General features: G+C 33.0%; 1 protein-coding gene and 1 long non-coding RNA gene across 5 annotated transcripts; one reads left to right on the top strand and one right to left on the bottom strand.

Moving 5' to 3' along the window:
* Positions 1–641: 641 nt before the first annotated feature.
* On the top strand, positions 642–3,220 carry LOC148285699 (uncharacterized). The gene is made up of 2 exons (XR_015824213.1): positions 642–798; positions 1,578–3,220. It is a non-coding gene; the product is annotated as an uncharacterized LOC148285699 (long non-coding RNA).
* Positions 3,221–6,584: 3,364 nt separating this feature from the next.
* stck (LIM zinc finger domain containing stck) lies at positions 6,585–21,560 on the bottom strand. 4 transcript variants are annotated; one of them, XM_088236931.1, is made up of 10 exons: positions 21,396–21,560; positions 21,173–21,234; positions 18,565–18,678; positions 15,446–15,558; positions 14,742–14,934; positions 12,676–12,817; positions 11,753–11,869; positions 9,664–9,805; positions 8,182–8,384; positions 6,585–7,036 (listed from the first exon to the last, which is right to left on the bottom strand). In XM_088236931.1, the coding sequence occupies exons 2-9, from the start codon at positions 21,178–21,180 to the stop codon at positions 8,185–8,187; spliced, it is 1,029 nt and encodes a 342-aa protein (XP_088093057.1). In that variant the 5' UTR covers positions 21,181–21,234; positions 21,396–21,560; the 3' UTR covers positions 6,585–7,036; positions 8,182–8,184. The 4 variants fall into 4 exon arrangements, with proteins under 4 accessions (XP_088093057.1, XP_088092985.1, XP_088093203.1 ...); XM_088236859.1 differs by having other exon boundaries at positions 21,382–21,514; XM_088237077.1 differs by lacking the exon at positions 21,173–21,234 and having other exon boundaries at positions 21,396–21,531.
* Between the last annotated feature and the right edge of the window lie 1,042 nt (positions 21,561–22,602).

Raw genomic sequence — 22,602 nt, 5'->3', positions numbered from 1 at the left:
ACTCACTTGAAAAGGTGTTGACCATCTTTATTTTATTTGTTTGTTTTATACACCTCCTCAAAGTATTATTTACACCTCTGTTTTATTCCAATACTATTCGTCACAATAAAAAAAAATAGAAAAAAGTAAATAAACATAAACCCTGACGATGGACGTTGCAATGCGATCCAAAACGTCGGAAAAGAGTACGAATGACACATGGCATAATTACCAAGAAAAACACGTTGTCCATTTGAATGGCCGCAAAAATCTAAGGAATAATGAATTCAGAGAAAATATAATTAGAATAATTCCCGACTATTTTTTTTCTTCCCCTTTAGCTTGTAAATACAGTAAATTTTCAGGCGTTGCCTAGTATATAGGTGAAATAACTTAGTTGGATGAATCTCACCCGCATAAATAAAGGTTTCAACTCTTTAACTTCGCAAACATAAACAGATGAAAGAATATAAGGAATGGTGAATGTTACACAGTGTGTAAAGTGGCCACATAAACCAGACAACGACGGGTCATAAGCCATGTAGATGCCTAGACGTATATATTACCTTCTCTGCAATGTCCTTCATCTCTGTTGTACTATGTTAAATACAGAAAAGTCTATGGCCTATGGCACAGACTAGAAATATATGCTGCCTATGGCCAAACTGACAATTCCGTCAAACGTCAAACATGGTTTTGTGTTGCTTTTTGCTTTACTCGAAAACTTGAAAACGTCTGGGTGTTCTCTGTGTCATTTAAAAAAAAATCTCAACAATTAGTTAAATACATTTAAATGAATATAAATCAATATTAAATAAGGTATGTACTTATTCGTGACTGCTATAATATGTACTTTATATTCAGTGCATTTTTTTTTTTACTAAATGGAGTTTAATAACTGTTTCTAGAACCAGAGCTCCTTGTTAAGGACCTCCTTTACTCCGGTCAGAACTAAAACACACAGATGTGTCAAAATACATTCAATCCGAGAATTCATCAATTCATTTAATCTGAGTTTACGATACCAAATCTTTTCCAAGACAGTATCACTGTACCTGTTGAATTTCAAATTGAATTTTATGTATAAAATATGGATAGTTTGAAAAAATATTGTTAAGCATCTTATATTATAAAACAATCCCACTAAGACTTTTAGATATTCAGCAAAATAAATTACAGCACTCTTAATTCTTAAGATATATTTTAAAATTACATCTTTAAAAAAATTAAAAAATTGGGTCCTTAGCTAGAAAAATATTTTACATAATTTTGGAACAAACGAACAAACCATCACGCCGTTTCCCCGCAAAGGTAGGCAAAGAGGATTGAATGCTAAATCACTCTATATCTTAGCATGAAGAGCTCGCTTCCTCTACATCTTCTTATGCACGCGTGTCGATTATTCCGACTTTTAACATGTCCATTATCAAGTATTTGTTGGATTTGGTCATGCCATGTCTTTCTCGGTCTTCTTCTATTTCTGCATTCATCAACATTCGCATTGTAAATATTTTTAGCCGTCCTTTCGCTCTACATGTCCAAACCAACGCAGAGTTCTTTTCTTGATTTTGTCAATAATGCTTATCAATTTCTTTCAGAATGAGGACTTATAAAAGGAAATCGAACCGTGGATCTGTATCGTTGGAAACCATGAAAAAAGCCGCTTCATTAGTCAACAATAATTGTTTGAGCAAACGAGCTGCTTCCCGGCTCTATGACATCTGCTATGTCAGTTTCAATCGATTTCTTTCCCGTCTAAACTCGAAACGTGAAAACCTTTTAGGATATGTAAAAGTCCAACAGGTGTTCACCAAAACCCAAGAAGAAAGCCTCGTCGAATTACTTAGAAAAAAGAGTAAGATGTATTTCTGCGTGGAGTCTTTTGAAATACGTGCTCTAGCTTATCAATACGCTTCCTCTCTGAATATTAAAGTTCCTCCTTCCTGGAAGCAAAAGCGCATCGCAGGTGAAGATTGGTTGTTGGGCTTTTACAACCGAAACGATCATTTACTAGCGCAATTTCTTAACAACCGTAGAAATAAATATATAAAAAAACTCCTTAAAAATGGCAATGTGAATAAAGCATTAGATGGATTGGCCAAGCGAGGGAATCTAACCCAGAAGCCCAAACATATAGGCTCTTATTTGCTTTACGTTTGCGAAGATGAAATACCAGAAAATGTTTTAGGTGTATTCTCTAAGTCCGACATTTCAAAAATAAGCAAACATTCTGTCGATTCGAACACAGTCAATGCCCAAACATCGATAATAGAAAATATAAAAAGAGAAGACGTCGATAATACTCAGGATGCGGTCAAGACGCAAGCTTTAAGCTGCACAGAAGAAGATTTATTGAAACCTTTTTACTACGACACTATGAACAATGATCCGATAAAAACAGAAAAAAATTATGACATAAGCGAAGAACAGGTAACAAGCGATGAAGACTTATTGCTTCCGGTATATTCTATCCCTTATACGAATAGTGCAAAAAATAATTCAGAAGAATCCGGAGATGTATGTGTACAAGACAGTATGCTCCTCAGAAATGCAATGGTATTGAATCACAAAGATTTAGTAAAACGTGAAAATAACTTTGAGGACTTAAACGAACGCTCCAAACTGAATGCTACCATAACCTTACTCAATAGAATTGTCTCCTTTTATAATATCAACAATAATATTGACATTGATCATGATTGTATAAATATTTTTGTTTACATGCCGAGAAAAGAGTTATTGGTTTACTATAAATCAATAAAAAGTTGAAAAAGTAATAAAATATCCAAAAGTTCAAAGGGAAGTTCAGTGCTACCTGAATTGTATTAAAAAAATAGATGTGATAATACCAAAAAAAATGTATGCCGAGAAATTTATCTAAAATGGACCAAAAAATAATAAAAATGGTTTAATATTATAAGCGCACATTTTGTGATGTTATTGTTTCTCCACCTGCTTGTTATGCCAATCATTAAAGGCCGCAATGACCACATAATAAATTTGTATCTAATGCAATTCGTGCATATTGTATTTGTCCAATCGAAGCATCAGTTTCAGCCAAAATAGCACCCTCAGCTTTGGCCAAAACCAGCCTAAACGGAATAAGCCATTCCATTAACTAAACACGAATAAAACTAAGTTATGTCTATTTTGTATTATATTAACGTATCTTAATTTTTATCTAGTTACTAGTGTCCTAATTTATGTGTTTTAAATTATTATAAATGGTTATTTTGTATGCTGTATTATATTATGTTTACACCCTCTTGAAACCTGAGACAAACCTGGCCACCAGAAAAATGAGGTTTTTTTTCATACAAATATGATGATACAAATAGACCATAACAATATACCTTCATATTTGCTATGATTTACATAATTATTATATTTCTCTACAAAGATCTATAAGAAACATTTACTTAAATCATCATTCCCTTTCTGCACCTAATGGTGCATAGAGCACTGCATTGGCACACCAATGGCAGCATATCTTGATCACTTTTGTCACATGAGGGTAAGATGATCAGTCTTACGCTTCAGGTACCACTCAAGGGACTATGAAATATTCTGGTGGGAAACACCCTTTTAAATAAATCTTTCATATCAACTATGTCGGGAATCGAACCCGAGACCTCTCGCATGGCAGGCAAACACGCTGACCATTACACAACAAGGCCGACAGATGAGCCTACTCAAACAGTTTCTTACAATGTGATTTCTTTCAAAAATACCTTTTTATTAAACGTAAAAAGTTGCAGAACTGGACACCATTTTGAATAATTCAGATACAAATTCCGCAATATTCCTAAAGAATGCCATAGGATGCTTTTGATATTAAAGTATACACTAAAGCAGCGATTGGCCATTGACTGCCTGCGGACAAGATCTGGCCCGCGAAGTGTTCCCTTCTGGCCCTTCATGTTCCTGTTCAGTTCCTGAACGAACCACAGTAGTACATGCAGCCTGGCCGTCGATCAAGGATTTCACTTTATTTTTTCATTAGAATGTCCAGGGTAATGAGTGTTGCAGTCGGTATGTTTTGTGTTAAAATTTCCTTTCAAATTGTATTCTTTCATCGCAGAAATGATTTAATTGCATATTAGACACATTGGCTTTTAATCAGCTGTGCGATCGCATAGCCCCCACAGATAATTTATGTATTCACTCAACCCGCCATCAAAACTAATTGCCGACGCCGACAGCTGCATTAGAGAGTTTTTAAATATTGCAATATTTACAATATTTTGAGTCTATCAAAATTTTCGTAGGCTTGAACTGGATTCAACTCCCTTAAGAGTTATAAATATAAATATATTACAACAGAGATGAAGAACATGTCAATGACAGGTCATAAGCCCTGTAAATGACTAGACTTCTATATTACCTTTTACAAAATGTTCTTCTACTCTGTTGTAATATATTTATAAAATAAATCTTAGTGTTAAAAAAAAAGAAAACTTGTCATAAACAAAACTTTGGCTCATTGTTTTGCTGTAAACTGTAGATGACTTCGTGATTAATAGTCCTAGAATGGTTTTTGTCCGTATGGGCAACTCTATAAGCGCGTCATGAATTATTACTGTGTCGACAAAAGTCCACATATCACACAAAATAGTAATAACTCGAAAAAGCGTAATATCCAGGAAAGTCTAAAAAATAAAAATAACATGTTTTTCATTGAGTTTTTTTTTCTCCCTTTGAAGCCAATGCTATGTGTTGTATATTTAGATTTGTCTTTAAAAAATTCAATAAATTATTCTAATAAAATCTCAATTGTCATGTGAGAATGGCCACATTCAAACAAGTGTAATCGTAAATCCAGAATTATGTATATTTTTGCATATGAGAGCTTTATAATAATGTATTCTGTATTTTTATCATATCAAAATAAGATTTTTAAATTACGCTAAATTTTGGATTTGCGATGTATGTTTACCAATAGATGGGTAAAATCATTTATTTAATTTGTGCATTCTGAATATTCCAACTCAACACTGGACAAAAAAGTCCCATGGAGTTGTAACATAGTAAATTTTTAAATGATGGTGCAAAACATTACAAATAAACAAACTTGGAAAAACTCCAAATACTGTTAAACAAAAATAAAGGTAATTATTAATATCAATGTCAACAACTCTGAAACAAAATAAGAGTACATAATTTAAGTACATTTATACTTATTAGTCGGTATTCTTAGTTTTGTAAGTATGTTTAAACCTTCAACATGAAAAGTGAAGGTTATAGGAAGATCTAAAAACTGGCCTACGGTCAAACACTCATAATATTTTTTGACATTTTAATCCATAGTCTATTTCTATTTAAAAAAATTATTCGAATGTAGTTAGTGACATAATATGTATATATTTTTTTATATTATATGATTATATTGTGTGTAATATGCATTTAAAATAAATTAAATAATGTTAGATTTTATAACATGTCTTTATAAAACGATTAATTTATGTAGTGTGAATGATATTTATACCATTTTCTTGTAATAAAATACAATCCTAAAATATTATCTATTTTATTTCTAATGAACTTGTCTTTCTACAACTAATCCCTCAATAGTTAGGCATTAATGATTCTAGAGTATGAATACTCACATGATTTTTTGTTTGAGTTTTATTTAAAGTAGAATCTATAAGCTGAGTATTAAAGCCATTATGCAAAGCATTTTTTTTTTTATTGTATTGAGTTCTTTGTGACGGATATAATTAATTTATTGGTCAATATACCATAGAATGAAATGCAGTGTTTATGGGATATAAGATGATTGGAACTACATATTATGAATTACTGTATCAGTGTACAGCCCGACCCCGCATAATAAAAACCTGGCCACGAAAGGGAATCAAGTCTTAATATTTTTTTGAGCTGTAATGCCTGAGTAAGGAAAACATGCAGGGAAGAATTTACAGGGCTCAGGACCATACTCACATGAAACATTTACCTCCCGGCTTCCAGAACCGACCTGCCTCTGGTTATGATGATTGGAAGAACAATCAGGCAGCTGAACATAATCACTTTAATCATGATCATCTTTCACATCAGTGAAACTATGTTTAAGAGGCAACCACTACGCTATTGGAGAGTATTATGCCTTCATAATTTAAATACATATTTTTAATATAAACTTTTGTGACTTTGAAAAAAAAACTTTTTGAAACACTCTCAAATGATATATTTGTCAGTGTGTAATAAGTTTATGTATCTTTAATTATATTCATGTTATTATCATATCAAAATTTTGAATCGGTCAACTATATTATGAAACTCATCCCCTCCTCCACTCTATTCCCTCATCCCTTAACCTTCTTGATCTTTTGTCTCTTGTCTTATGTAATACATTATTTTTCTCTTTACTTTGTAACATTTTCTCTCATTATATTTGTGAAAAACTTTAACTGGATGGATGTTTGTACTATTTTTGAAATTTTCACATAACATCTGTTGTTTTTCCTAAATATATATTTTAAAAATAATATCGAGCCATTACTCAAGGGTTCCTGGCACAATATGTTGTCCAAATTTTACTTATTTGTAATGTTATTTTGGTCCAATAAATGAATTCGAATTGCAATAAATAAATAAAACAACACAAGTAGTGTGAGTAAATAAATTTATTAAAACATTTTTTACAATGTACAGATTAATTTTTAGACAAATAAAACATTTGGCAGACATTTTTTTGTGTTAAAACTTATACTATCAAGAAAAGTAAATCTTAAATATAAATTAATTATAATCAAAAAGGCAAATCGTTAATTAAAATTCAATAAAGCATTCTAAACATTAACTACATAAATAAATTATTTAATTAAAAAATAATATGGCAGTACATTTATTTTCTATTATTAATATCGGATCAGTTAGTTTTTCATTTCATTATATGATTGTAAATAGACTTAGTGTAAAAATACATAACCAAATATGGTTCTCTAACACATTACAGATGCTTTCTAATTGTTAAAAACATTAATGCACATTTATGAAGGCACAAAGTTATTTCTTCGAGATTTTCTTCAATTTCTTAAATCATGTTCGAGAGCAGAACCTAGAACAGAAAAAAATATACTAAGACAGGGGATGAGAAAAAAATTACGGTCATTTTGATTAGCATTGGACTTTGGTCTATTTTTTAATTAATTGCAATTTATATACAAAGGGGTATACGCCAATATGGGCCAGTTGCATTTTTTCTATTATTATTATTAATAATACACTAGCAGCTATTAAGCTGATGCGTGTATATCAAGTGTACATGGTTATTAAACATTATAAATTGATGTGTGCATCTAGGCGGTTTTTTAACACATTAACTGAACTAGCACCAATCACTTTCTCGGGAAGGCCATTCCATTTCTTTACAACTCGGTTTGTCAGGAAGTTCTTCCCGGGGTCGGATGAGAAGGAGGTAGTGTTGAGTTTCAATGAATGACCTCTGAGATGGCGGTTTCCATTCATAGTGAACATTGATTTCAACTTCAAATTATATTGCTCAGTTAAGATTTTGAAAGTTTCAATCAAGTCACCGTGCTGCCTCCGCTCTTCCAGTGAACTTAACCCGAGCTCCCTTAAGCGGTCCTCGTATGATTTATTTCTTAAAGAAACTACCATTTTAGTTGCTCTTCTCTGGACTTTCGGGACTCCAGATTTGGTAGGCATACTCCAGGAGTGGACAAACATATATTATGTTTTATAAATTTTGAGAAACAAATCTTGGGTGATGTGAGCGAATGTTTTCCTTATTAAGTATAAGAGGGAATCAGTGGGTTTGACAATTTCGATAATATGTGATTCCCATTTAAGATCGTAAGTAATCACAACTCCGAGATCTTTTTGTGACGTTACTGCTTGCACTTGATTTCCATCCACGGTATATATTATTTTCGGATTTCTAGGGCCAATGTGTAGGACGGTGCATTTCTCAGGGTTTAGTTTTGTGATTTTTCTAGAGTATGATTTTTCTAAGAACAGACCATAACATTTGTGTAACCATAAGTGAATTTCTTTTTAATAAAAAATAAATATTTGAGTGCTTATAATTTATCCAAATATTTTAATTTTGGGTGTTGCTTATACAAGTTACCCAATATTTTCCCATAATTTACAAAACCAAAAACATTTAGTAGATTGAACTTGGTAGTCAGCACATCGCTTAGTAAAAATGGTACGGTAAGGTTATTGTAAGAAACATACCTTTTAAGACACGGACTTCTTTGGCGTGTTCTCGTGAGCGCGGCGAAGTCGACGCCGCATTTCGTTTGGGAAACGTTCGTAGCAACGCTTGCACACCGGCTTCTCATCACACTCGTAGAACTTGCTCTTCAAGTTCAGCTTGTTGTCACAGATGGTGCACGCAAAGTGGTGCACACACCACGCCTTGTTCAGAGCGGTGAATACTGAAAAACAAGGTTGATAAATAAATTTTTTTTAAATATATTATTAAAAATAATCAATAATCATCAATAACCCTCTATTCACAATAGGACACTGCCTCGGCACACCGATCTCGATCACTTTTGTTCTACAAAGGTCCAATTATATTAATCAGTCTTACACTTCAGTCCGGGAACAATGATATATTGCAGTTCAAAAAATCTTTAAAATCGATATTTCACATCCACCCTGCCAGGAGTCGAACCCAGGACCTTAAGAATAGTAGGTATGCGTCAATCGTCGCACAAGGAGGCGGACATTTAAAAATGGGAAGTTGGAGCAGCAATTAAGAGTTTGTATGTGATGCATAATTTTTTTGTCGACATGACAGTATTTAAAAAAAATATATTTTGTCAAATTTCATATATTATTATTTTTCACTGGATTCTACTATTTTTCTATAAGTTTTTACCTTCTTGGACTGTTTTCCATATAATTTTTTAGTTCCATCATTTTTGAAAGATTCTCATGTTTTTAAATATTATTTCATCTTATATAAGATTTACTTATTCAAATCATCTCTACCCATTACTAAGATCAAATATGCCGTATAATATCAAAATAAATAAATGCTGCCTACCTCAGAACATCTGTCGGCCTCGTCGTGTAATGGTCAGCGCGTTTGCGTACCATGCAAAAAGGTCTCGGGTTCGATTCCCGAAATGGTTGATATGAAAGATTTATTAAAAAGGGCATTTTTACACTAGAATATTTCATAGTCCCTGGACTGCTATCTGAAGCGTAAGACTGATCATCTTACCTTCATGTAACAAAAATGATAAAGACACGCTGCGATTGGAGTAACAATGCAGTGCCCTATGCACCATTAGGTGCGGAAAGTGAATAACGATGATGATGACCTCAGAACAGGTATTTACCATACCTAGTGAGGATAGACAGGATCTAATATGTTTGCTTATAATTTAATTTGACATAATTGTACTACATCTAATTTGACTTAATTGTACCCTTGTGAACAGAAAATTTTATATTATTTACTATAATAAATGCCGATTTTCGACACTGAACTGATCTCCACTTGATTTCCTTTTTCAGGATTTTTACCTGTGAGCAGTCATCGTGACAAAAACACTCTTCCAGGGTTCTGGTTCTAGTTCAAACACAGAATTTTATTCTCCATGGACACACACGGAAGTCGGAAGTAACTGTGCTTAAAATCGGAATCAAATCCGCATTTCTTTAAAAATAAATATTTATAATTTTTAACAACGAAGGTATTACCATCTCCCGCGATGACCTGGTTGCAAACGAAGCAGAGGTTCCCAAACAGCAGATGGTAGTGGGTCTCGCAGTAGGCCAGACCACGCTTCTCGTAATGGCGGTGGCCGTGGAACGGCTTCTCACACTTGGCACACACAAAGTGCTAGAACACAAGGTATAATTACTTAGTACAAGCATAATAATATGTTATTTTATTTTATCATATGCAGTGAAGAATTCTACAATTTGTAATTTCAATGGCCGTCAACTCAATTCTCCAACTTCGTTTTGTATGATTTTTTCTTTCATTTGTTTCCTTCTTTTGTTTGCAATCAATTAATTACATACTCAATGTAATAATTGAAATGATTTTTTTTTGATTATGATAAAATTATAAATAAACTTATCAATGAAACTTCTTCGTTTAGTCTTTTTATTATTTTGACCAACGAGCGCTTTCGCCTAAGTAGGCATCTTCAAGACTGGTGAATTGTTTACAAAATTTACAGTTTTTATACTATTCTTAACATATTTTGGAGATAAGATCAAATAATTATTTTAACGGGGGACAGAAACATAAATATTTACAACTAGTTTGCTAAACAGTTCATTTTTGGGAGTTTTTGGACCGAAATTGGGATTAAGCTTTTATTATTTAAAAGGTAGGAAAAGAACACATGGCGAAATAGAACAGAGTGGGAAATACACATTTCTCGTTTCAAGCGCTCGTTGGTCAAAATAATAAAAATTAAAACTAAACCAAAATTTTTTATTGATAAGTTTATTTATAATTTTATCATAATCATTAACTGTGGAGTTTTATCAAGAAATATCAACAAAAAACATCAAGATTATTTTTATTATGATTGCATGTTATACAACTAATGCTATATATATATATTTTTTCCCTCTTTTAACTACACATGTGCATTAACTATCTTCCAGGAATAAGCAGCCAGTAGGCAATATAAAAAAAATATATATAAAAAAAATAAAGTGACCAATATATTCTTATCAAAAAGATCAAATCAACATCCGGAGATCGGGTTAGAATAGTTATAATTTGATTAATTATAGTATTTTATTATTACTTTAAAATATATATGTATTCCAAGTTATTTATAATGTGTATAGTACGAGTATATTAATATTTCATACTCAATTTTTTAATTTTTTAATTTTCAAGCACTCTTTCAAACTACATATATGTAAATGGCAGAAATGCCGATTATAAATAAATATGGCGGCGGTATCTACATACTATCTACAAAAGCTACTCTTCGGACATCTATCTTTATTTTGCTAACCATAGTGTTGAAACAGTGCTTTATTTTATTTAGTTTTTAATTTCTTACTTTTTGGCATGAACACTTGACAAATTTACTATACTCTATGTTTACGTTTATTTTTTGTAAATTTATCGATATCATTTTAAGTTGCTAGAATTCCACTCGTCGAGCGTATCGTGCTGTAATCAAGTACATATCTGTTATAATTTAAATTGATCTTAATTGGAAACAAGGTACTAGAATCCCAACCGTCCATGCACTCTGTAGCTGCAAGACGTGCTGGGATATTTATTTACTGTACAGCGCCCTTGAGGTGATTTTTACTAAAATGGCGCTTTATAAAATAAAATTATTAGATAACTATAAATTTATGCACATTCAAACTGTTTATTGTAAGAGCCCTTTGAGCGTTGAACAAATATATAAATAAATGAAAGGCACGATTAAGCATTCATTTTTTATTGCCAAACTAAAATAACTTTTTCCCAAGTCCAGACATCATATTCGTAAATACCACTTGGAAATATGTCTCCCATAGGGGACGTTCCGGAATTGCTCGAGTGCTCATTATTAATTAGATCAATAATCAATATATCAAAACCACCCCTGAGGAGCACCTACTAATGTCACTCAGCATAAGCATTCGCATATTCATTCACAAGTGGAGATCAAATATTAATCTGAAATTGCAATTTCAACTATTTTACAGTCACTGGACCGGTTCTGAAGAGTAAGAATGATCTTTTGGCCTTCACACATCAATCGGGGGAAGGGAAACGATAAAGGAACAAAGTGCTCAGTACAGATAGATAATTACTAACCTCAACATGCCAGTGTTTTCCAAGGGCGGTGACAACACGCTCCTCTATAGGGCGCCGACACGCCCCACAGATTGGGATCCCCATCTTGTCATGACAGCGCAGACAGTACAGCTCATTCTGTAAATAAAACCAAATTTCATTTCGCAATAAATACTACTTCTGTATTGTCGAGGGTTTTGACAATATTTCTTAACATTTGCAGTAAGGCAGATCATTATCATCATCATTCCATGTCTGCTCCCTAGTTAGAGCATATGGTATCCACGAAGATCCTCCAGGCATCTCTGTCGGCTGCCAGCTCCTGCGAATCCTTCCAAGTCAGGTTCACGTCCAATCGTTCTGACATGAACTGCGGACAGCAGAGGACGTTGAGAACCTAATGCCTTGTAAAGTAGGCAAGCGTGGTTAAGGCTCTCGGGAGGCATCCGCAGTACATGGCCATGCCAACTGTATCACCTCCGTTTGATGACAGTTGTCACTGGAGTTTGCTGTGCCCGTTCTCTTATAATTTCAATCCTTAAGGCAGCTACAGCCATCAAATTTGTGTCTCTTATTTAGAACAAATCACAACAAGGATGAAGAATGTTTTAGAGAAGGGAATATGGAAGTCTAGGCATTTACAGGGCTTATGACCTATCATTAACTGGTTTAAGTGGCAACTTTACACACTGTGTAACATTCACCATTTTGCCTATGTTTAAACATCCATATTTCTTCAATTCTCCACCTGTTGATTTTAGTTTTCCAAGAGAAGGCTTCCATCTTCCCTTCTTTAAACTGTTCTCCATCCCTGTTGTAATTTGTCAATCTCAAAATATTGTAATATCAAAAAATTTTATTTGGAGATATCTCAATCATGAATTGGGCGATCGATTTTCGGTCTAGGCGAGCATCTTCACATAACAGACTAGTAGAGATCTTACCAGATCGTTGGAGGTGTACCCGGGTCTGTTCTTGACCTCCCGTGCGGTATGATCAAGTTCCACATTACAAGTGGTACAGGTAAAGTGATACCCGTGGTAAACTTCGCCGCGGAATCGCAGTGGCTCCCCGTCAATTATTCCACTAGAAGAAAATGCGCGTGAATCAATTGATTACCAGAAAAATAAATACACCAAGTCTGTATAAATATTGTAAAAGAATAAATTATGAAGAACTTTTTATAATTTCTGTACCTTAAAGCTGAAATGCTGGAAGTCACATTTGGTAAATTATTCAGGAGAGCGGTTTGAAGTTGTAAAACTGTTTCAAATGTATCTCTCGAGGTCAAAACACAATTTATTGCAGTTTTTTTGGATTTATTGGCTTTTGATAAGAATATTTAAGAAAAAAATATTTAAAGTATGGACTATCAAATAACTATGGTACTTCCATGTTTTTTGTTCTAACCGCCCGGCCCGCGTACTAATTCCTCCTCGGACTTTAGTATGAAAAGTAATGTAGAATATTGAATAAAAACAATGTATGCATTTATAAAACTTTCTTAAAATTATAAAACATTAATTTACTTGCCATTAATTAAAACATTAATTATTTATAAAAATAACAGGTTAGTAAAAAATTTAATGACATGATATTAATAAAACAGTAATTGTAAGTCAACAGTATGTGAAAAAAAGCTAAGTAAAATAATGAAATTAACAACAAAATAAAATACATAATAGTTCAGTATGGTTGAATATGACAATAAGACTTAATCTTGTGCAAAATCCCATGCTGCGTCAGAGGTAGTTTATTATAAAATTTGTGGAATTTATTCGGAATCCACTGCTTGAATACCAGCAGAGTATCATTACTGCACTACTGGTGTTTTAAAACAAGCTATTTCAGTAGTGGTATATCGGAGGACTCCAATGATTTTAGTATTAATAGAATCTGAACATATGAACAAAATGTATTTTCGCATGTGCATATATATTGTACATGTATGTGTGTATATATATGTGTGTATATATGTATGTATGTGTATATGTAGTATGTATGCTATATATTTATATATTCAATTGTATTTTTACATTTAATGTAAACTGTAATTTTTTTTTTTCTTTTCTTCTCTTTTGGGCTATAACTGTTTTTCTATTTCTTCAATATTATTTTCAACATATTCGAAAACCATATTTGCCGCAACAAATCGGTTTCTTAGAACAGGCATTTGCCCATATAGGAACCGATTGCAACATTAGGCATACTAATATTTCTGGCTTGCCGAACCTTCATATACTGAGCCTACTCCTAGTACAAGCAGAATTTGCCAGAGTGTTTTTTGTGCCATTTTTGTAACAATGTATGTATAAACTAATAAATAAAAATAAATAAAAAATAAAAAATGACATTCATAACTCAATTTTTTTTTAAATGTGACTTCCAGCCTTTTAGCTTACAGATTTAATGTACACTTACGATTATTATACATAAAAATGCAATCAAAATGCATCATCATAATTCTACTATTCCCATGCAATGGTGCATAGGGTACTGCATTTGTATTCTAATCACGATCATTTGTAAAATACAAGCCACAGTTTGGGAAGTAAGGAAACTTTTTAACTTTTTACATCGACCTCGCGAGGAATCGAACCAGCACCTGCTTGGTAATCAAATGCTGTAACAAGTACACCTTAGACGGACTAATCTCAATTAGATTTCTTTTTAAAGTAGTTTATCTAAGAGTAGCCACCGAGTGGCAAACACTTGTCCAGGATGCTGGTTCAATTTCCCACCCAGAGCTGTGTACTTTATTTTACCCAGACACAAAAATATAATTTAACCAATCCCATTTTTTATACATAATCAAAGCATCATAACATTATTTAACTGAAAATATTTTGACAAATTAATTTTATTAATTAATTTTTTTTTTTTAACTAATTAATTTTAAAAGTAATATATTCATTTACATTATTTAATCAAACAAACTTCTAACCAAACTCTCCTATACCCCGAAGATAAAATAAAATAAATTACTATTATACAAATTTATTGTACTCACTGGCACTTGTGGCAGACGTAAGCGTTGAGCTGCCCAGCCCTGGCCCTCGCATTGCAGGTGTGACACAGGGCACGTCCCTGGTAGCGCACGAAGCCGGCGTCTGCCAGTACCAGCTCACACTCGGCGCAGGAGAAACAGTTGGCGTGCCAGCTCGCTCCCATCGCCTTGATCACGCGCCCAATCACAAACTCCCCTGGAAAAAAAATACCAATATTTCTCATCTAAAAAAAGACATGCCTTCTTTTAGCTAATAACACCACATAAATCATTAATTTGTACAAAAAATTGCTTATTTTTTAAAGCACAATTAAATGACATCTTTAAATATATTGAAATGAAATGTTTATCCATAAACTGTCGCCTATTCTTCAATTCAATAAATTAAGGAATTTTTAAATCATCCTGTAAAAAAAAAAGACTTACATGGTGTTAGCTAAGCGACAATACAGAATCCTAACTAATCAATATGCTGTGCTGACATTAACATCTCGAGACCTGAGACAAGTTGATCATGAGAATAGTTCAAGACACTACCGTGGGACCACAACCCGGCTCCGTTATAAGGGTCCGATTGCTTACTCCAAACTTGCTTTCACAGCAGCTTAGATAACAATGTCTGCGTAATCTATAGAAGTTCAAGCAGAGAAACTCAATGACATTTAACTGTAATTGAATAAATAGAAATGATTTTTGTAATAAATTACCGCATTTTCCGCAGCACGGGGCAAACAGAACATGGAAGTCATGCTCACAATACTTCCTGCCCTCGAACTCGTAGAAAACTCCGTCAGGGAACACTCGGAAACATTGAGCACACCTGCAACAAATATCACCAGACATTATTATTCTCCAATCTGCACCAGGAGGGCATATACAAACGCTATATTTATCGATACGGTATTTATTTATTCATTTTTTTCCATTATAAACAACGATTAATAATTAAAATAATGTGACCTCACATGTGTGTATGTGTATGTTTGACTTTTAATATTTAGAAAAACATTTTTATATAATGTTGCTACCTCTCTAATGGAGCAAAATGCTCATGTTTAGAGAGGGAGATAAAAAAAAACATAGTTAACTCATAAAGGCCTAATGGGGTATCTAGTATCTAGGGTCTCCCAGGGCTGGTATTCCAAATGTTCTCGCGGCCGTATCATCTTGTGTACATACATTAGGGTGATGCTTAAAAATGAAAGTTAAAAAATTCAACGGTTCACCCTCCCATTTTGATCTCTCATATGTAAAATGGAGTTAACTAAAATTTTGTTGGATTTCATTAAGTTTTAGGGGTCGCTACCAGGCTTTAAATTTAATAAAAAATGATAAAATTCAATTCAATTTTCTGTGGTAATTTTTTATATTACAAAAAATTATTATCCCACTAAACACTTTCACATTTCACAGGCCATGAAGTTGTTGACCGACTTCCAGTTTTAGTTTCTGGTAAAGGGGTGGATCAGCTTCTCTGCATTCCGAAACTTGAGTCTGCTGAAGGTGAAAAAATTGCATCAGCAGTTTATGAATCCCTCCTTTCATGGGGTTTACTCAATAAAGTAATGAGTATGAGTTTTGACACAACCGCATCTAATACCGGGTCTCGAAAAGGGGCTTGTATTCTACTTGAGCAGAAAATGGATAAGGAAATGCTCTGGCTAGCATGTAGGCATCACATTATGGAAATTATGCTGAAATCAGTTGTTCAAAACGAAATTGGGCCTTCGTCTGGACCAGATAATTCATTATTCGAAAGATTTCCGAAAAACTGGCAATTAATTAATAAAAAAGAGAATGCGACGTTAGAAACTGATGAAGAATCTATTGAAAAGCTCCAAGATGTGAAAGATGAAATAATCAATTTTGCTAAGAAACAATTGACAGAATATCAGCCCAGAGATGATTACAAGGAACTCTTGCAACTAAGCATTGTATTTTTGGGAGGAGAACTAAAAAATGGCGTGTCATTCAAAAATCCTGCAGGTCTGCACCGAGCACGTTGGATGGCAAAGTCTATCTACTCTCTGAAAATGTTCTTGTTTCGAGAACAATTCAGACTAACAAAACAAGAGGAAAAACGTTTGCGAGAAATCTGTATTTTTACAGTCTTAATCTATATAAAGTATTGGTTCCAAGCTCCATCCGGTTGTTCAGCCCCAAGAAACGACTTAGAACTCCTCAAAGATTTAAAGAAGTATGAGGATGTAAACCCTGTCATAGCTAGAAAAGCAATAAATAAAGTATGTGGCCATTTATGGTATGTCTCAGAGGAACTTATCGCCTTATCATTTTTTGACGACAAAGTGAGAAATGAAACTAAGAAGAAAATGGTGGAAGCTCTAAAGAAAGAAGGAGCTGATTTTTGCCCGAAAAGAATTAATGTAGACATTGATAACATTGGTAATAAAAATCTAGAAGATTTTGTCACTAGTAACACCAAACGATTCTTTTCTAAAACCGGATTAAGCTCCGATTTCCTCAAGAAAAAAGTTGAAGACTGGATCAAAGACAAGGAATATATTCAAAGTAAGGAGATAGTATCCAAATTTAAGGTAGTCAATGATACAGCAGAGAGAGGGGTGTCCTTAATCCAAGAGTACAACAAAATACTGACCCTAGATGAAGACCAGAAGCAGTATATTTTGCTTCTTGTGAAGTCCTTCAGACAAAAGTTCCCGAACTACAAAAAAGCAACTTTGCTGTCTGCATAATGAGTTTTTTACGTGTTAATTGTGCATCAAAATCTTTTTAAGGACTCTAAACAACTAATATAAGCTTATATTAATTCTGTAATAAGTTTTTTTTAAAATTGTGACAGTTAAAGACATTTTATAAAAATCTGTGTTTTTTGTCTAATTTTCCTCTTGTTTGTTCACATCCCGAAAGTAAATTGTAACACATATATGATACAAAATTAGCTTTAAGTAACATATATGAACCTTATAACCTCATTTTAGCTTTTATTATGTAAAAAAAAATAAAAAATACAATAAATACAATTTTTTTAAATAATCACTTTTTGGGAAAATTTTAGATTTTTTAATCTTCGGTAGCGACCTTTAAATTTTTCTCAAAAAATCTCAAAAAATTAATTTAAGTTTCTTTTATTAGGTAGAACAAAACGGGAGGGTGAATCAAGAGAAAAGAAACAAAAATTTTTTTTGGGTCTTTTAAGCATCACCCTAACATACATACATACAAAATACACAAGAAAAGGTGTTTCTCGTGCTGCGAGAGTGGTTCAGAATAGCACCCCAGGAGTGTATTCTTTTCAGTAACTATTTTGTTGATTATCATATTGATTGGATTTTTACATAATCCTACTGCATAATGTTTATTTATCTATCAATATTTTGAGTATTCCAAAATGTCAACAGGCTGGATTTCCTCCCAGGTAGTAGACCAACATATTGAAGATTATTAAACTATAAAGCGATGGATTGTAATGTTTGCCATTTGCACGGAAGAAAGTAAAGACAAATCTGAATTATTATTGAAAGAATTTGGTAGAAAAATATTTAAATAATTTTGATGCATTCTTAACATTGACATAATCTTTTGACCAGTCAGTTTTTTGGCTGGCTAGAAGAAGTCCACAAAAGTACCTACTTAATCTTTGTGCTTGAAAATAAATTTTAAAAATCTAAATTTGTTGCAACAGAGAGGGAAAACACTTTCGAGAAGGGAATATGGAAGTCTAGGCGTTTACAGGTCAGGACTTATCATAATGACGTATGTCGTAACGTGTATTCCTGGTACCCCCTCAGGAACTCGCAAATAATTTTTACGATAAGGCTTAGGAAATGTTAATAATGCCACTTACACAAAGCACTGGGTGTGCCAAAGTTCTCCGTTGGTGTTGACGATCTTTTCGTTAGATTCAAACCCCTCCCCGCATCGGGAACAGAACATATTGTCCAAAGACATACTTGATAACCTGAAATCCCAACAAAATATTTGAAATCACAAATACGCTTCAGATGTCAGTCCATGGACAGCGAAATATTGCAGTGTAAAGCCACCTTATAAACTAAGATTTCATGTCTATTCTGCTAATGTATATTTTTTATGTAAATCTTTGTCATAAACTCTCAAATTATTTCAAACTTAAAATTCATAAATATGGTTTAGAATTCCAACCGTCTATGCGCTCTGTAGCTGCAGGATTTGTTGTTATCCAGCTCTTACTTGTTAACTTGAAAATAATTAGAAAAACCTAATTTAGTTTTTTAAATCATGTAAATAAGCTTTATACCGTCCGTGCGCTCTGTAGCTGCAAGACATTTATTTATTTATTAACGGACATTGTCCATGTATACAATTTATAAGGTTTAAATATTACAATAAAAGAATAGTTTAAAAAAGAAAGAAGCAGTGACAAACATAAGGGACATCGAGACATGATGTTATCAAGCTCCTATTATTATCCATTATTAATATAAATTATATTTGGAAACGAGGAACTTGAATCCCAACCGTCAATGCGCTATGTAGCTGCAAAACGTGTTAGGATATTTATTGTACAGCGCCCTTGAGGTGATTTTCACAAAAATAGCACTTTATAAATTATCCACAATAATAATAATGATATCGATGCTCTCAGGCTTCAAACTTAGGACATCAAGCATAGTTAGCGACGCCAACCACTACACTACGAGGCGGACTTATCTTCACTTGATTTCGTTTTTCAGGATTTTTGCCAGAGTAGCCTTCGAGTCAAAAATGCCCATTCAGGATTCTGGTTATATTTCACAACATAAACCTGTATTCGTAATCCGCCTGGACACAGATAAGTGAAAGCGAATGGTAGAAATATGAAAAGAACTACTTTTTAGATACATTTTTAGAAGTACCATATTATGTGAATTTGTAAAATTTGTCAGTTAGTAAATAGTAATTAAAAGTTAGCCTGTAGATAGACCTTTTTTTTTTTATTTAAGTATAATGTACAGCGCCCTTGAAGTGATTACTCACGAAAACGGCGCTGTAAAAATTATCGAAATTTATTATCATTGTTATTACAAAATATACCAAGTAATAAAATAAAATAAACAATTTCAGAATGCCATGATTAAAAAAAAAAAAAACAAAAAAATTATAAATATATTTTACATTCACATGATTTACCTAAATATTTAATTTTGAGGCCCAATTTTAACGAGTTGTTAATAACTCACTATTAGAAAATAGGAATCGAATTGGGGTAGAGCGGGATTCGAACTACGGTCCTTTGATCCGTGAGTCCAAGACACTAGCCACGACCCGATGTGTCATAAAAACATAATATATAGTTGGTTAATTTATATAGCGCCATTTTTGTGAAAATCACATCAAGGATGCTGTATAATAAATAAAAATCCATCCACGTCTTGCAGCTAAAGCGCATGGACGATTGGGATTCTAGTTCCTCCTTTCCTATCATGATATATTTAAATTTTAACATGTATGAGCTAGGTTATAGCACGTCTTGCAGCTACAGAGCGCATGGACGGTAAGTAATCTAGCCCCGATTTACATTTTGTTTTAATTTAACAATGAAGTAAAGTGTTTGAATGATATTAAAATAAAAACATTAAAAAAACTCATTAAAAAAAATAGGAGTTGGATTATAACAAGTCTTGCAGCTAATAATCAATACAATAGTCATAATTTAAATCGGGTAGTGGTTGTGTGGCTGATGTTGCGGACTCGCGGATATGAGGTCTGAGGTTTGAACCCCACTAGATTGGGGTAGACCCCAACTTAATTTTAACTTGTTGAAAATGGCCACTAAAATTGAAATATTTGGGTAGATTATAAAAACGCTAATATTTCTTTTCATTGTTTTTTTTTTTAATATGTAGTAATATTATGTACAATATGCTTTTTCTTCCATCATCGGAAATTATTTTACCCATCTGCAAAAACTATGGATGTATCACTCAGCAATTGCAAAAGAGGCATGTCTGAAATAATAAGGTTGTCTTTCAATTTTATGCAGACCACCTTTTCCTAATGCTGCAAAAGTAGGTGTGTTACGGTGCAGAGTTAGTGAAAAAAGAAATTGACACAACAGTAGAAAAACTCTTTCTCTTTGAAATTGAAGTTCTTAACAGGAAATAAGGCGAAACGAAACAGGTACAAAGCCAGATGTTATGAAACGTTAATATTTCATGCTGTAAGTAAGAAATAAGATTCAATGAATACAGAACAATCGCTTAAAATATAACTCAAGATTGATTTCAAGACATATTACAATAAAGCGTTATTCATGAATTCGTGTATGAATATAAAAAAGGGTTATCGTCGCCATTTATACGATATTTTCGTACAAAAGTGGCAAAACATGCGAAAATTATGTCAATATGACAGGATGTGTTAGTGTGCCACATATTTTACTGTGCAATTTAGAGAACAGAATAATAATTTATTGACTGCCCTAGCATGCTTACCCAGGCATTATTTTAGGTGGGGATATCCAAAATAAATATCAATAATATCCAAAAGTCGACAACTGTAATTATAAAAATAAATTCAACACTACGAAATTCACTTGAAGCGAAATCAATGTATAAATAATAACATATGCGGCAAAAGGGGTTGAATCAACACCAACCACTGAGAAATAACTTATATCTAAATACAGTAATAAATACGTTACTTCTTTACTCAAACCTTCAGTTTACGTCAGAATCTATTTTACTCCTACGCATGTTCACGCCCATTCAAATTCAAGCATTCAAGGACTCATCCTACTTAAACAGCACTCGATTGGCGGCCATTACGTCACACTTGACCATATTTTGTGACCAATAGGAAGCCTTGTGACCATAAACTATAAAGGGTTACCACTTGAAAAACTATACGACATTTTTTTTTTTAATCGCTGACACGTTAGGAAAGTCTTTATGTATGCTTTGCACGGATTGGTCAGATCTTCAGATGTCGTCGATCTTTTCATGCGGAGTTTCATCTTTTTCTCCGTATTAATACGTTTTTTGGTGACATTTGTACGCAGTTTCAAACTTCAAAACTTTTTACAAATTTTATTTAGAGCAGAAGAATTTACTTTTTTGTACTTGACTTACAAAAATATAGCACTTATATAATTTCATGAAGATGAAAATGAAGATTTTCCGAAACGAGAGAAAAAACGCAAACAGAAGCAGTAAACTTTAAACAAAATAAATTAATCACATTTAAAAAATAATAATAGTACAAAATATTCGATATTCATAAACAACATTCGGTGTACCTATTGATTTTTAAAAAAAAAAATGTTTTTGGGAAACATAGATATTGTAAAGCTTATTCATATTCTTCATTTTACATTTTTGAACAACAAAGACAATCTAATACTATGCAAGGCGAGATAGGCATTATTGACAAAATCAAGAAAGAAGCTCTGCGCTGGTTTGAACATGTAGAGCATTCGCTCTGTCCATTCGTACAGCAAAAGAAGGGCTAGAAATATTTACAATGCGAATGTTGATGGATGTAGAAATAGGAGAAGACCGAGAAAGACATGGCATGACCAAATTTAACAAATACTTCAAGATGGACATATCAAAAGTCGGAATAATCAGCGCGCGTGCAAGAAAAAATGTATATGAAGAGAGATCTATATGCAAAAATAGAGTGATGTGGCGTGCTACCCTCTTTACCTACCCTTACGAGGAAACGGCGTGATGGTTTGTAGTTGTGTCAAGACAATCTTCAAAAAACGATCGAAAATCGTATTCTATTTCAGTAAGCCCCGAAGTTCGAAAAATGATGTATGCTCTATAATAATTTGTTTATGGTCACCGGGAAATAAAGGGGTAAAAGAGTGGAATTTAAATTTTTATTTTAGTTACCTATTTTTGTAATATTCCAAACTTGT

This window comes from Micrasema longulum, unplaced genomic scaffold, assembly GCF_059751315.1.
Source record: "Micrasema longulum isolate JH-2025_06_02 unplaced genomic scaffold, ASM5975131v1 h1tg000012l, whole genome shotgun sequence".
Classification (NCBI taxonomy): Eukaryota; Metazoa; Arthropoda; class Insecta; order Trichoptera; family Brachycentridae; genus Micrasema; species Micrasema longulum.
The sequence above is the reverse complement of the archived record's forward strand: the minus strand, read 5'-3'. Positions and strand labels throughout refer to the sequence as shown.

Excerpts from the sequence above, each read along its gene's own strand:
- stck (XM_088236931.1), bottom strand. Across the intron at positions 14,935-15,445 it reads CCCGTGCTGCGGAAAATGCG|GGGAGTTTGTGATTGGGCGC; the intron begins GTAATTTATTAC and ends TTTTTTTTCCAG. Across the intron at positions 11,870-12,675 it reads GGTACACCTCCAACGATCTG|AATGAGCTGTACTGTCTGCG; the intron begins GTAAGATCTCTA and ends TTTTATTTACAG.